The following is a 16,661-nucleotide window of genomic DNA, read 5'->3' as shown; positions in this document are numbered from 1 at the left end:
ATTATTTCACACGCAATTTGTTCATGAAAACAACATCATTTAAGAAACAAATAAAATTAAAAACATGTACATCAAATAGAGTTTTTATTAATACAAAGAGTGTATACATTAATGTACTTTAAACAAGAGCCTGACAGCAATTACACTAGTTCCTCCCAAACCTGACCCGAATTTAACTTTTACCAAAGTCTAGGTTCGCATATACTTCTTAACATTGATAAAAACCATCAGATTATATTGCACGTGCTACTGACGCCTTTTCCAAGTGAGCCACTGACGTCACTTGATGTCCTGTGATTTGTCACCTTCACTGCATCGGTCTCGTTCGCACCCTCAATCGGTAGATCAAGGTGCTCATCGAGTGGTTCCGTGAGCCGCTTGTCTTTGGTCCCTAGGAGGAAGAACGTCATCATTCTCCCTTTCCCTTTCACATCAACTTCCCCTCGACATCGGAACTCATAGTCCTTTGTTTGTATAAGGTGGCTATATATTGCAAAAGAAACGTTCATATGTTAAGACTCTAAACGAAAAATACCAAATATTTTAGAAAGTACATTACATGTTGCTCGTCCGTATTTTTGTTCACGGGAAAACTTTCATAATCATCATAAATAGCATTGTTCTTTCTGGAAACGGAGTTATCTTGCCAAAACGTTTACAACCAATATCATTCCAAATAACGGTTTCAGGAAGGGGGCGCACCCGGGGCGACCGTCCCCTCCAAGAAATCGTCCTAATCTATGTCTATATCGGAGATAACAGTAATAAACTATGCATGTCAAAATATTGCATCGCTACGCTTACCCTTCAAAGTCAATCCCTGTTTCAGACACTTATTCCGACATACAATGTCAGTCGTATCTTTTAAAAATATACATTTTCAAATAGCTCTACCTATGACTGTTTGGGCTGCAGTGAATGCGACCGGCGGATCCATGACTCTCCATCCTGGAGGCCGTGTTTACAGTGTCACCAAACAGACAGTAGCGAGGCATCTTATTGCCGACCACCCCTGCTACAACAGGACCGCTATGAATACCCACCCGGATCTACACAAACAATAAAGGTGGTAGCTACAAATGAAGAAGGGCATGTATCTGCATAACAATAGAGGTACTAAAAAGTTATATCAACGCAATCATTAGCAACAGCTTAATAATACAATGAAAACTTCAGCTATCATAAAATGTTTTGGAACAGACAATTGTCACAATCATCAGATGTCGTTTACATCAACATGAAACTACAGGACAAAAGAAAGAACATGGTAGGAAAATTATTATTTATTAACAGTCGGCACAAATAGAGGAAGAAGCAAATTATCTTCTTCTCCGATACCATAATAATGATAAAAGAACCCGTTATAGAAGGAAGTATCTTGTACACCGCCGTGTCACCACGGTCCGCTAAACAGACAACCCCATTCTGTCAGGGTCAATAGGGGCCATGAAGAATGCGTTTTTAACATTTGTACACAATTTAAGATCCACGACTAACGGTGCAGATGACAGTACATCCTCCCGCATATATGCGAATTTGGGTGCAGACACAAACCCCAACAAAACCTTTATAAATATCGTTTTCCTCTACCTTAGATGAAAGACACATTGACATATGTTGCTGTCTTTCATTACCTGCAGAGGTTTTCCAGTCGCTGGCGAGTTAACGTTCGATGCCTCAGCCACCATGTCCAAGGCGAAGTTTGCGACTAGTTGTGCATGCGCTGTGGTCTTTACCGGGACCCCACTGACGATCATGTACGCGTCACCGATGGTTTCCACCTGTGCAAGAAAAAAACAAACTTGTTAACTTAGACCTATTAGTAAAGAAATAAGTAAAGACTAAACTATTGAACAAAAAATAGAATTCAAATTAAGTATAATAACACAATAGTACTAGTATATAGCAAAAGGGCACGCGTATCTTTTTTGAGCTGCCATTTTGGCAATGTACAAATATTTAATTTTGGGGAGCTCGGTGCACTCATATTATTTGGTATGACATATCGAAACATAATTATGTTACAAAAAACATTTCAAATTTGTCATTCCACATCTGATTTCAACAAAAATTAAGACCAACTGCCATATCTATATCTGCAATGTATATTTCGTCATTTACTTCTTACAGTGGTAATCAGTAAACAATACCCCTTCAAATGATAGAGGTAGACATCACGAGCAGTCATTTGTAAAAATAAACTTGGTTTAATTGTACATAGGTTATCTTACGGTTAGTTAGCTCATACTGATTAGCATAAATGATTTCATTGGGTAATGATAATTGTCGGTTACATATTGACCAAACATTTGTTTTTCGGCTAACCTTGATCGAACCAGCTTTGATCAGCTTTATCCATATGCCTGCATGCTATTTAAATAAACATTGTATTACCATTACAAAATGAAATCAGTTTAATTTACTCCATCATATTTCTGCACATATTACAGTGGTACCTTGTAGTGCAATGGTAACAAGCTTTACCCCACAAAATTAGTTTAATTAAAGAGTCACACCTTGTAAACTCCATGTACGGTGGTGCAGGCGTCGAACCTGTTGTAGAGATCGTTGAGCATATTAACGATATCGATGGCCGGGCAGGCTGAAGCAATATTGGTGAACGTCACGATGTCGGAAAACAACACTGTCACCTGCTCAAACTTTTCTGAAAATTTAGGCACCGGTAAATAAAAGGTATATATGTTTCGATAAGTTAAAACATGAGCACCTTTGCTCAAAACGTGTCTGTTATTTGACAAAGATCCAAAACCTAACGAATTTGAACCAAAGATCTTTAAATGTACCATTAACGTAGACATGATTGGAGCTGGCTGCACTCGATTTTGACATCGTGAAAACGTGCACAAAGTTAATTTAAATTTCCGAAATGCATCTCCAAGTAAAAGTCTTGACAAGAAAAAGTACAATGACTTTTTACCTTTATTTGTGGCTTGACCTAACCTACGGACTTGAGTAGTTATTGCGTACAAATGTGCTGCTCTTTTTGTAATCTCCATGGCTCTTACGACGATAAGAAATACAAGGCATTTTGACCAATGATCATAAAGAGTGACCTTGAACTTTGTTCCACGTATAATGACTCTGTAGTTAACATCTTGTCTAGTCAAAATGAACATGTGTTCCAAATTCTTTTAAAATAGTTTTGATAAATAGTCAAGCTACTGTTCGGACAAGCCAAAAAGGAGTTGTTGCTTTTACAAATGACCATTTAGTGCAATCTTCACCCTTTACCTAAAGACAAGACTTTGGTCTTTATAAAACGGGTTTATGTTTGAACGTTTTGCTACTGAGCTTGTTTCTGTAGCTTTTCGCAATAATATTGCACGGGACGCATTGTCGAGTCATGGTTTTCAATTATATCATGTCATTTAAAAGACCCAATGCAAGACGACGTTACTGCCTGGACACGCCAACAAATCAGGACGTTTGACCAAGGGCCTTTCAGTGTGATCGAAATCTTTGTCGTAAAGATCTGTATCCAGTACGATACAAACGATGGAGAACATTTGTTCGAATATATTTAAGAATCATTGCATTAAAATACAGGGACAACGCGGAGAACAATGCATATCAAAAAATTATCTTTAAATTTGACCGTGACCTTTGACGTATTATAAATGTAAACAAAGTCAATACTATTTGATTTAAATTTTCTGGGACCATATCAGTAAAATGAAAATCAATGGACTGATGATATTTTAAAATGAATAGATGATTTTCTAGCCAACTTATAATTGTCGAGTCCATCATATACCAGCAGGTACTGGCCGTCCATTTTTCAGTTCTACCGCAACCCTCTCCGGAAGCATCTGATACAATAGACTCTCGGTTTTCTTCTTCTCCTCTTCAAGAGCCTTGGAAGTTTTCCGTAGCTCCATTGTGGTCTCGTCCAGACGTTTGCTGCAATGATGTTCAGATTCTAATTATATTTAGAAGATCTAATATAATACCAAAGCAATCATATACACTTACTTAGCAATATATTATGTCTTATTTCATATCACAAGTATCAATCGGATTTGTCTATCATTCCTGACGACTGTTAGTCTGATACAAAGAATCAAACGCTGAATTTACACGCGAGATTCAGGAATTTCAATAAACAAAAACAAAAGTGCACTGTCTGTTAAAACCAATTTAATTATTGATATCTGTTTTCAATTTGTTTATGCTCTTCACAAGATGTAGTGCCTCCTCCACTTCCTGAAAACGGTATTTCAGTGCAAATATCAATAGCGACGTCATTTTACCAATAATATACGATGTTACAAATATCAGCTATTATTGAATACTATCGTATGTTGTCGGTTACATTTTTCTAAGAACAAATACCCACTTGTAGAAAATTCTGCTATTTTGTAATAATAATGGCTCGCGCGATTCATGAAAATTTTTCGTGTACCCGTCTGCGTCATACATCATAAACGAAAGAAAAAAATGCAATCAATGTTATATATGGAACCGGCTTGACAATTATTGTCGATTGTTTTGTTGGGTTAGTTTGACGTTCATTTTCTAAATGTCGTATTTCGAAGCCAGCTGGACAATCTAAAGCGAATTTCTTATCATTCAAGATTCAAGTCAGCTCACACTTTCGAGAAAGCTAACCGATTTTTAGTTCGATTGAAACCCTACACGGCTGACTTGGCCATTGGACTCGATGGATCTTATATTTTACTAATAATATAGTGGACAAAATCATTTTCAACCAAACGAGTTGTTTTCAATATATAGCCTAAGTGCTTTTATCCACAAACATCTCAGAAAGGTAGGTAGTTTTAACATTTTATCTTCTTTTTTAGAGCCATGATTCTGCACAATACCGACCTGTATCAGTTTAAATAAAAAATGGTCTTATGTTAACATGTTCGAAAGGTTAAGTTCACAATTTAGGGAAAAGTACGAGGAATAATCCAAACTACCCAGGGGACTCGTGTAGGGTCGGGAGGGAAAAAGGGTCGGTCGGGTAAGTTGAAACAAACATTTATTTTGATTACATCTAATCTAATTTCTCCGCATTTAACTGTTTATGATTCAAGTCAAACAACGATGAATTTTCTTGGCTTTTCAAAAATTGCATCAATACTGGTTTTATTCCTAGGAACAGACTCCAGCCAAATTCATAACAGCTGTTTTTAAGATCGCTCTAAAATCAGTAAATTGTATTTAACTCACGCTATGTCTATCTCCGCGATGCGTTGCTGGTTGAGGAGCACGAGCTCCCTGGTGACGTCATATAGCGGGATATCAGCAAGGTAGACGTTCATCTCCATAAGCTCTGTGAGACTGGAGAGGCGGGGCGAGCTGATGAAGATCATGTGCTGGATGTCGTCAAGCCACATCATCTGACCTAGGAAAGAATGAACAGATGAAGATCACAAAATTTAGCAATGCGATGTTAACACTGCAGTGACAAAGGCAGCACTTGAAAACTTCAATCTGGTTTAATAGAACACAAATAGCAATATCTCAAGCCAAGCTCAGAAGACAGAAAAACACGTAGGACAACACAGGACTAACGGTTTACATGAATAAGAAAATATCGTTTAGGTTGCCAAATTCATACTTGCTAATCGCACTCCTCCAGTGCACGTAAATTTAAACAAACTTGAAGGTAGTTGTTGTTGCTGTTTCTTGTCATTTACATACGTTTGCCATTTATTGCCGAAAACGGAGCTTTTATATCATACGTCCGACCTATTAACTATAAATATAAGCTATAATGTCAATGATCGCAAGATGTTTGTTTTCCTCAATAAGTAAAACCATTTAACACATTTGAACCAAAACAGATTAAAACTCCCATATTGACAACACATATAGAAAGAAACAAAAAAAAACTGTTGTTTACAAGGAGAATATATACAGAATACATTTGATCTTCTACGAACGAGAGAAATTCACTGCAGAATGTCACCATGAGCCTTTGGCTCAGCATTGGTTGCACACCTTAAACATAGCTAAACACCGCAGTTTTAAAACACAAAAAAGACGAGTATGATATTAAAAAGTTGTAAACTTAAGCCAATGTCGCGATTATGTATTGCTTATAACACACATCAAGCAACTGTAGCCCGTATCTACTTTCATTGGTTAACCAAAACCGCTTTAATATAGTAAGTATTATCCCCATGATGAGTTGTACCAAACGTTAAAACATGGACTCAATGCACACTGATCGACTCCTGTGACTTAATGTCATTGTCGAGCCAATGTTGCAGCATCGTACTTGCTGGATTGTGATGTCTTTGTAATTCTATTTGCTATCCAATTTACGGCATATATACGATTTCTTCTGGCAGAGTAAGGTGAAATATACGAAAACTAGACATATTTTCAAATTAAATTGCTCTTAAAGGGACACAGTATAGTTAACACTATCAAGTCATTTATCTACCAAGTGTAAGGGTTGGGTGTGTAAGCTTATTTATACTCGCACTCGGGCCTTGCCCATTCGGCGAGTGCTCCGTTAGTCATTTTAGGTTTTTGGAGCATAGTGCACAGACAGAATGTAACCCTGGTTAGAGCTACCCTGGTTCTTTAACGTGCACCGGTGTATAGCACAGTCACACGGGACCCCATTTAACGTCCCTCACGGAAAACAATTAGTATTTTTTAGTGATGCGACGGGGAATCGAACCTGCGACCCCTGGATTGATAGTCAAGTTTGTAACCACTAGACCACGGATCCGCCACAGCCCCATTAAGTGTAAATCTAAATTGTGCCCTTTTAATTGGCTGTCATAACTTTGATACATTGGTATAAAAGGGCCCTAAGAAGAACGAGTTTTGACTCTTCGATTGTTTCTCGCACGTTTATAAATCGGCGCCCAGTTAGTTCGCTGCCTATATTTAATATTTGTCCAAAATATAGCCAAACCCAGGCACCAGTTTATTAATTACATAAAATTCAGGTTGTCCATTTTTTTCATCTTGCAAGAAAAAATGCGATTGACCATTGTGTTGAAATTTTAATTTGTTACACGGTGACACCAGAATATCTTAAACTATCTAAATCTCGCAATTATGCTCCTTGGAAAGCAGAGTGAAATTTTGAAAACCTTAGTTGTTCGTTATGCAATGTCATGTAAAAAAATCAGTCTGTTTCCTCATAATGCATGACAATTATTGCCCGTTAATATACTCATTGCATGAAAGTGTGTTGAAAAAAGACAAATACAACTGTTACATAATTGTCATCGATAATGCCTTTCGAACGTAAGTAAAATAAATATTTTATAATTTAAATATAGAAAACAAATCATTGGTGATCTAGATGCATATTTACGATACTCATCATAGAAAGGAACCGCTTCATATACGTTTAAATAAGAACTACCTTTGTGTATACTTTGGAAAGGTTAAGGCGTCTATTCAATATTTAGGGAAAGCTAGCGTTGCGTGTACTTCATTATAAACCAATTAAGAATCAAATGCGCCTGCAAAAACTTATATGTGCGCACTTGAAATATACTGCATGTCTACGTAATAATTAACTTCCGTCACATTGGATTTAACCACGTGTATTCTAATTAAATAATTGCGTGTCAAACTATATCAGTCTAATGAAATAAATGCGTCTCAAAAAAGCAGTCTAAGGACGTATATGCTTGTCAAAGTATGGCAGTCTAAGGAAATAATTGCGTGTCAAACTATATCAGTCCAGGCTAATGAAATAAATGTGTGTCAAAAATAGCAGTTTAAGGAAATATATGATTGTTATAAGTATGGCTGTCTAAGGAAATATATGTTTGTCAAAGTATGCCAGTCTAAGGAAAACATGCGTGACAAACTATGGCATTCTAAGGAAATAAATGCGTGACAAAGTATGGCAGTCTAAGGAAATATATGCGTGACAAACTATAGCAGTCTAAGGAAGTAAATGCGTGACAAAGTATGGCAGCCTAAGGAAATATATGCGTGACAAACTATAGCAGTCTAAGGAAGTAAATGCGTGACAAAGTATGGCAGCCTAAGGAAGTAAATGCTTGACAAACTATAGCAGTCTAAGGAAATAAATGCCTGTCAGACTATAGCAGTCTACGGAAAAAGTATGGACGTCTGAGGAAATAAATGCGTGACAAACTATTGCAGTCTTAGACAATGAATGCGTGTCAACGTATGTTTGCTCTTAAGTTTAATTACACTTACCTTTCAGTATTAGAGAAGGCATATCACCATTTCTTTCAGTCGTTTGGTGAGTGATTTGATTTTTTGTAGGAAGAATCACTTTGAGCATAAACACTGCATTGATGAACATCCTTAAGTTTATAACGACCATTTGCATCTGAGGATGTATGAGTTCAAATATATCACACATGTGTCGATCGATGAGCGGAATCCGTAAGAGTCTTTGAATCATCATTCCGGACTGTTTGATTTTGAGGTTGGAATCAAAAATAATATGATAAGGGAACGCGTTACAGAACTGCTCTGCACTAATCTTAAAGTCAGTGAGGAAAGCTGGCCGGAACTCTACAAGAGACTTTGTGTCGTCACTGCGCGTGAGGACCACCCGGAAGTGGACGTGCTCCTGGGTTTTCCCTCCAGCGATGATTTCCTGAGATTTCTCCACGACGCTGATTTCAGCCTCCTGATTGTACAAGTCACGAGCAACCGCCTTAACGAGCCCTGGATGATAGGAATTTCAATCATCACAAACGATATCCCAGTGTGAAAGGTCATTCGATGATGTCAATGATCATGAAAAGACATAAGGTCAGACTAAGACAATAATGAAAAGCCTTAATTTAAGCTGAGACGTCGATAATTGTATGCACTTCTAACAAAGTTACTTCAAGTATGCATACAACATAACTATTAAACAAATTAACTGATCTTGAATTTGAAAAACAGTTCTTTCCTTTACAATTTAAGAAAAAATGACTTAAGAAAAAGAAAATCAGAATAGCTTAGTTTGTTTGCATCCAGCACCATTAACCACCATGCTAGGATTGTATGGTTTAATTGGCCATATTTATAATGCTGGTTTGGGTTACGAATAAATAATGCTTAGTAATGCACATGTTTTATGACATACAATCATCTATATTGCATCCTTGCAGCTTTTATCAAATTATGTATGTAGTATTAGTCAGGGAATAACTTACTGTTATGAATTTGACTTTGTTTGCATTGAGTTATGTTTATTTCTGTAAAAGCCCAATTTTACCTAGAACAATAGGGTAGAGTCCCGGCCGTATCGTGTAGTAGTGTAAAGACAGACTGTCATCTTCATTTGTCTCACATCTGAAAAAGGCAACGAGGGATAGCTAGGAAACAAACCTGTCAAATAACTCACTTTCAAACCCTTGTAACGATTGAAAGTGGCTGAGCATAAGACCAGCTACCGATATATGCTAAAGCGCTTTTGTATCATTTCAATAACTAGGGTTGAGAGTGATTTGTACGAATGCTTGAAGGTGCAAAAAAAACTTGAGTCCTTATAGTCTACATCTTAAGCCTTTTATTTAAATATGGAATTGCATTTATCATTACTTATATAATCTCATTAATATTATTTTCAATAATTTGCTTCTCCGGATTCATGCTCATATTTTTCTATAAAAACTAGATGAAACTAAGCACCCTTCCACCGATTAAGCTGTCCTTTTTTTTACATTCTAATACACTTATTTGAGCTTTTTAAACGACCATTTATATTTTTGAGACTAAAACCATTTACACAACGAAAATTCAATAATATTTATGACTAAAACTAGTTTTCAACAAAGTGTAAAACAGAACAACTAGTAGTTGAAGAAAGAATCCCATTTATTCTAGACACTTTTCCACTTCCAGTGTCACTCACCGAGCGAAAACACAAACGAAAAGATGAAACGTGATGGACATTTACTTAATAGTATAACAAGATCGTCATAATTATATAAGGATATATATAACATTTCATAAACATATCGACACATCGTAACAACGTCATAATAGAAGCAATGCAAAAGTATTCCAGTCAATATTTTTATAAGATATACGACTTAGGCAACTCCTTTTCTTTGTTTATCAATCGGTGTTAATGTGTTTTCCGAAACATCCAATTAGCCAGCAAGTTTGTGAGTATCAAACAACATTGGAATAGTTTTAAAATCACACACGCTTCTACTTTGATCAGTGATTAATGGGTTTCCAGCCATTCAATGGTCGATGTTTCAACTCCGAATCGTCGATACGTTAAGGTTATTCTCAAATCTATTGTTTTACTTGTGACTCATAAGGATTCTACCCAAGGACATATAATGCACATTATCACTGGCGTTTGTCAGCTAAATGTTGATCTGTTCTAGCAGATAAAATCAACGTGTATCAATGTGTAATCCCTGGAGTGTTTCTTTACTAAGACAACATTCTATCGCGTTTTCATCGAGTGAGTCCACAACGCGTTTGAAGTCTACACTTTATATCAACCATGGTATATAACCAGAACAGCTATTGTGCATGGGTATAACATGTCTGTGTTGGCTTTATAGACAGACATGTAATTACCATCACAGTCATTACTTAATTGTTCTCAATCAGTCTATAACTGCTCTTTTTATAGCATGGCGTATTTTGTCCTTCTGAATGATGAGTTTCAAGGAATTCATATGTAGATTATGAAGATACAGTTTGCTGACCCTATGGTTGTTCTGTTACTTCGGGGACCATTGAATATAAACAGATGACTATTGAACTTCACTAAAGGGAACGTTGGTACTTCAGGGGATTGGTGGTTGGTCATTAAACAGTCTCAATTAATACTGAAACTGCTATTTCTTCTGTATGCGATGTGCTACCGAATGATCACCCTTATATGCATACGTTTTCTTTGCATTTACCTTGGTTTTGTAGTGTTTGTGATATTGCCATTAGACAGTGTACCATTAACGTTAAATAATGCACCATGATTATTCTTACTCACCTACACATACCAAAGACGAGTTTTAATCGTAACACACTCATGACTGTGTTTTTTTTTCTGTTTCCTTTGTCTTAAGCAATATTTTAATCCTGTCATTTAAGTCAATGTGGTTTTATGATTTGGATCGTACATACATATAAAGGCATTTCAAAAAAAAAGACGTCGAAAGGTAAACAAGTCTGATGATAGTCTAAAAGTGCCTGTTCTATTTTTCAAAAAATGTCTTTAAATACACTATTCGGTGGAGTGATGAATCCAGCCAAACGTCGTTTGGAGCAGTTTGTAATCCAATAAATATTGAAAACCATCTGAACACTTTAACCCGCTTTAAACAAAAACAAAATGATTTGTTTTTTGAGTGTCTGAAATATTTCATTATATTATACTAAATAATATATGGTGTAAAACGACTTTGCATTCTAAGAAGCAGTTGGCGTTAAACATTGAAGATTCGCAACCAAACCGGGATGCATGTTTTAATAACACCCATATTTTTACTTCTGAAAACTAACTTTTCACCGGTGAATTTATCTTTCGATACTATTGACGGATCCCATTACAAGGCTTCACGTGATTTTCCTTCAGTGTAGGTGTTTCAGGGATCATTGGCTATACATAAAAAAATATATATATCTCGCTTTAGCTTACCCAGCTGGGAAAGGATTTGAAGTTATGTCCTCACTGATGTCCATTAAAATGGAGACCTAACGGTGCATGGTTAGTTTACGATTTGCAATAAGTAATGGTTACTCACCCATATTATCTTCAGATTAATACTGTGTATTTCGTCTATTAATTTGGCCATTTCGGAATGTATACGAAGATTATTGCAATGTTTTTTATGTTGTTCATCTAAACAATACAAAATAAGTGATAGCATATATCTTTTGTAGTGATGGTTTATTTTACTGTTTTCCCGGTCACATTAGTTAAATTAAAAAAAAAGAAACCGCCAGTTCTCATCTCGCAAAACTAGGTTGTTCTTGCGAGTTCAATCGTACCTAAGACTGGTTTATTAGCAAGATATGAGTAATGCAACGAACCATATAGTTACGTCATTTGGTAATATTTGGAACCTTATAAATTATGAGCAGTGTGTTTCGGTTCCTATTACCAATAAGTGGGAGTAATTCCAATGTCCAACATTGCCGTTAGCTGTAAGTGAATTTCCTGTTGTGTTACAAGAAGAGGGCCATTACAGTCTTGGCATGCAATTGACATATTCATTTAAACGCGTTTCTACGACAATAAATTGCAAGTCATCCAGAATTCATCTTTGTCGACGTTGTACATAGCTTTAAGGCAAATCGTTTCTCTTGAGGGAAATTAGAATTTAAGATACCATTACTTGGTAATAGATGATCCCGAGTGTGTATTTTAATGGTTTATGGCTTGAGTTAACATATAATAACGTTTTCTGCAATTATATTTATGCTTCAGAAAAGCATGCTACTGACAAAGTGAAATACGAAATCTGAATGAAGTAAAAAACATCCATGACACTGTCCTCTTTTTTGTTTAGAATTATTCCTGAGAAAATGAATATTAAACGTTTTCTGCCTAAAATCAAATGATAATTTACGAAAGAAATACATTTTAATCAACAAATTGAAAGGAAAATGCAATCACTATCAGAAAGATCGCTTTTGTAAAAACAAAAATACTAAACGCCATTTTTAAATGATAAATACAGATCCGTTCATTTAAAGTTTATGTACATGTATTAAAGAGATACACACTTATAAGCCAAACAAGCTCAAACAATATAGTGTATAAGAAATATGTGCATGAATCCAATATTAAAGCTTTCATCAGGAATAGACGGATTGCAGTGATTCAAGTTTCACATACATGTCTAGGCCATATCTAGAAGCTGGCAATTTACAAATATTTTAAGGTTTCAGAAAATTAAATCCGTTGATCATCATAGGCTTTGACCGTTATTAAAATTTTGCCGTGTTTTATTATCAATGAGTGTGTGATAGACATGTCGCTACCGAATGGCATACCCGCAACAATACAAGTGAAAATATTACCTGAAGGACGGAGCAACGATATTTTTGTATGTCAAGGCGAGTAAAGCATGCAGAGAGTCCAGGTTCTGGATAAATGACTTGAAGTTCCTCCCAAGGGTCTTCAGCATTTTGTCGTACCCGTGTCTCAGACAGTACTGCAAGAAATACTCCCCGAAAATTTCTAGCACGACCGGTAGCTCAACGCCTGAAAATAGGGAAAACTGTTGAATCTAAAACTGAAAAAATAATAAAATTTGATTAAGAACGGTTTAAAATTGGAACGTGAGTTGAAAACTGAGCTTTGAGGGAGAAGAATCCGGTATAATTGCGTTGAAATGCGGAAATATTAAAATGAGGATAGGTCAGCCTAGAAACAGAGAGCTGGAATCAAATAAGGTCTGCAAATCGTTTAACTTTTAATGAATTATGCAATGCTATATGATGATTTTGTTATTATCACATGGAGGATCAGATAGTTCCCTATGTCTAATTCTTTTATCCTTATTCCCTTTTCGAAACAGGGATAATGAGTTTTTTCCCTATACCTTATTCAAATTTTTTTTTTTTTCGTGCATTGTTCCATATCACTACGCTTCATTTGTATGAAAAGACGGAACACGTTACAAACAGGTCATTTTATGTGTTTTTGCAATTACAAATTTTGGATAAGGAATAAGAAACTAGTTCCATTTTCCTTATTTGAAAAAAAAGGACTAAGATATAAGGAACTTACTTGGAATCCATTATGATCCTTTTTATAATTAAGCTGATCTAACTCTTTGCTAAGAATAGCTCAAAGGGGAAACCGGAATGGAATACAGTTTGTTTAAACTGTCTGGTTACACACATGTTTCACTGGTGAACATACCTCACACAACATGGTTAGTTTACTCAGTGTAAAGGAAGTTTTGCACTTTTAAAAGCCTGTCACTTACCAATCAATTTGAGCTATAATTGAGATCAAAATGATAACAGATTCCATTGAAGAAATACCAATGACATGCAGTTTTAAAAGCTTTGACTATATAGCTTTCTCGTAATACTTCTACAAGTTTTTCAGCTACTAGTAGGCAGAGTGAATCTGTATTGTTAGATTAAACAAAATATTTCTTAGAGCCACAACTCGCTTGGCGTTTTCCGCCAACAGCGTGATTGACAATGTCTATTAAGAGAATCTGTGTCTGAATGGATGTGTTTAATACTCTTGATCCCACTATTGAACGGTATGGTGTTTACATTCTGTCATACATCATCTATTGAGAAATATTGCTGTTATAATACTGTCTTTGATTACGCCGGCCGTGGGCTATATGATGCATTTAGAACATCAAGATAAAACGAACGATCAACACTTCTGGTCTCATTGAAACTAACAATCATTTATTAATAATGCATTTTTGCATGATCCTTTTTGGGGTACATAATGTATTTGTCATTGCAGTTAATCAAAAGTTTTACCTCCGGCTTGATTCAAGCATTACATGAATGAGTAGTTTGAAACAAGTTTGAACCGGCAAAACATTACAGATGGCCCTTAGTGTTTAATTGTATTGTACCTTAAGTGATATTCAAGTGTTTTAATTGGCTGTTTCAATGCGGTACCCCAATATTTATCAATACCCATCTTGTTGCAGTATTTATGTTGATCAATATTGGGACGAGTGTGAGGTTGATTACTCTTAAGTTAGTTTAAACCCTCGGAGATCACCTATGTCGATGAACGTTCCAAGGCAATGGCCATTCGTGTGTTTTCTATGTTGTTTTTCTTCCATTCAGTGTGTGTTTAGCCTTGAATACTAGGCTTGTCCCTGTTGTTGCCATTATATTAAAGTATTTTTTTCTGTTATTAGTTTTAATTCAATTTTCGGCAAATAACACTGCGAAAAACTACATCCTATGCAGGGGATAAAATACAATTTAGCAATCAAACAGAAATGACGATACTTGTGGGCATTCAACCTCAAGAATCACAGCTGAATGAAATCACCCACAACGTTGCCGCGTGTCTAGGTTTTGAATTAAACTAATCAAGACGAGAAACTGTTTTAAAACAAATGCAAATTAGTCTAACGGTGGGAATAATAATGCTAAGAAGCTATTTTATTCAATCATTCTCCTAACAATATGGCTGTTAAGGTGATATCCCAATATGACTCTCACAACATGCAACAATGACACGTAAGACTTCTTCACTACGGAATCGACAGCTGGTCGGTAGTTGTGCTCTAACTTCAGCCTCAACGTTCAATAAATGTGTCCGGTGCGACATTTATCTAGTCAATCTAGGGAAAAACATTAATGCAATGGTCCGAAAAAAGGTGTAAAAGACATAGAACACAAAAACAAAAAATCACAAACAAGAAACATGGAAGAACAGCACAAAACTCCACAAATAGAACAGTGCCTACATACTATATAAAAACTAGGTATGTTTATTAAGGATGTTAGGTACCGCCTTTGAACGGTCAGTAAAATGTTATTACAACATTATATTAATCACTCTCGTTGGCACGATTTTACGCGAGAGTGTGGTCTTGTGTTGTGGGGGAAACCGGAGAACCCAGGAGAAAACCCACTTGTCCGGCTTGGTGACCACGAACCAAACTCACATGCGACCGAGCCGGAAACGAACCCGGGTCGCCTAGGTGAGAAGCGAGTGCGCTAACCACTGCGCTAACCAGACAACCTGAGGTTTTAACCAGTTTACGTGCACAAACCTCACTCTAATCCCAACAATCATAAATAAAGAAAAAAAAAGAGAAAAAGGTAAGTCTTATCAAAGAGTGCATTACCTTGACGAAATGTAAGATTAAGTTCCAACTAAAGTATAACATTAAAATAAAAGCATCAACTCAAAAATACATGAAATCCAAGGGATTAGTTTCACGCAGACGTCTGCCGCAATATTACCAGACGGAAATCCTGTACGGAGATATTAAACAATCAGGTTACCCTATCGGACGCAGACAAAATACTGCAGCCAAATAAGCGTTTCATCAGCAGATATGCGATAAAGTAGAAGCTTTTGTCGATCACTTAGAAACAGATAATTAATATTCATCTCTCCAACAAGAGTTTCATAAAGGATTCTTCTGTACCAATCCGATTTCTTGAGTGTAATATCAAGCAAAGACATTAAGAAACGCGGACGTAGACAACTAAAAAGGCTGGGAAAATGACATTTAAGGAAACGCAAAACAAATTTGGTAGAATAAGTGTTCCTCGACAGATATAAAAAGGTGAATGATGTAAACGAGATGTTGAGAGCCCCAAAAGTCTGTACTAGTTTCAGTACTGTTTATATGGGTTATATATATTAAATATATAATCCACTTATTTGCAAATGACGTGAAGCTTTATAAAGAAATTACTACGGAAGAAATACACATAAATACAGGACGTGTTTACCCGCCTGAAATTCTATAATCGCTAAGACAGTATTACTAACAATTAACTGATATAGCAGTAATGTGTTTGCTTTAGATGTTATGCGACTTAAGTCATTATGTGAAACTAGGCGGCTCTGAGCGTTACCTTTGAAGCCCACTCTGCGCAAAAGAGTGGCAGCTGCTTTTCAATGCAAACAAGTGCAAGACCAAACCCACACAAAATATCATCTATTTAGAAAACGTTAATTTTAAATCAACTTAAACTATAACTTATTGCAATGCGTGAAATCATTTTAGAATAAAATACTCTAAGCAAGTATGTAA

At 36.0% G+C, this 16,661-nt stretch overlaps 1 protein-coding gene across 1 annotated transcript in view; it reads right to left on the bottom strand.

Annotated features, from left to right (window-relative positions):
- Positions 1-227: 227 nt before the first annotated feature.
- Positions 228-16,661, bottom strand: part of LOC128216068 (soluble guanylate cyclase gcy-36-like) — a 43,637-nt gene continuing 27,203 nt past the window's right edge. The window contains exons 6-14 of the mRNA XM_052922660.1: positions 12,970-13,153; positions 9,194-9,270; positions 8,173-8,652; positions 5,197-5,371; positions 3,776-3,921; positions 2,517-2,665; positions 1,635-1,781; positions 893-1,049; positions 228-478 (exon numbers count right to left, since the gene is read on the bottom strand). Coding sequence (XP_052778620.1) covers positions 228-478; positions 893-1,049; positions 1,635-1,781; positions 2,517-2,665; positions 3,776-3,921; positions 5,197-5,371; positions 8,173-8,652; positions 9,194-9,270; positions 12,970-13,153 — 1,766 coding nt within the window. The remainder of the gene's footprint in view (positions 479-892; positions 1,050-1,634; positions 1,782-2,516; positions 2,666-3,775; positions 3,922-5,196; positions 5,372-8,172; positions 8,653-9,193; positions 9,271-12,969; positions 13,154-16,661) is intronic.

This window comes from Mya arenaria, chromosome 14 (genome assembly GCF_026914265.1).
Source record: "Mya arenaria isolate MELC-2E11 chromosome 14, ASM2691426v1".
In the NCBI taxonomy this organism is placed as follows: domain Eukaryota; kingdom Metazoa; phylum Mollusca; class Bivalvia; order Myida; family Myidae; genus Mya; species Mya arenaria.
This window is presented reverse-complemented; position numbering and strand designations above follow the sequence as displayed.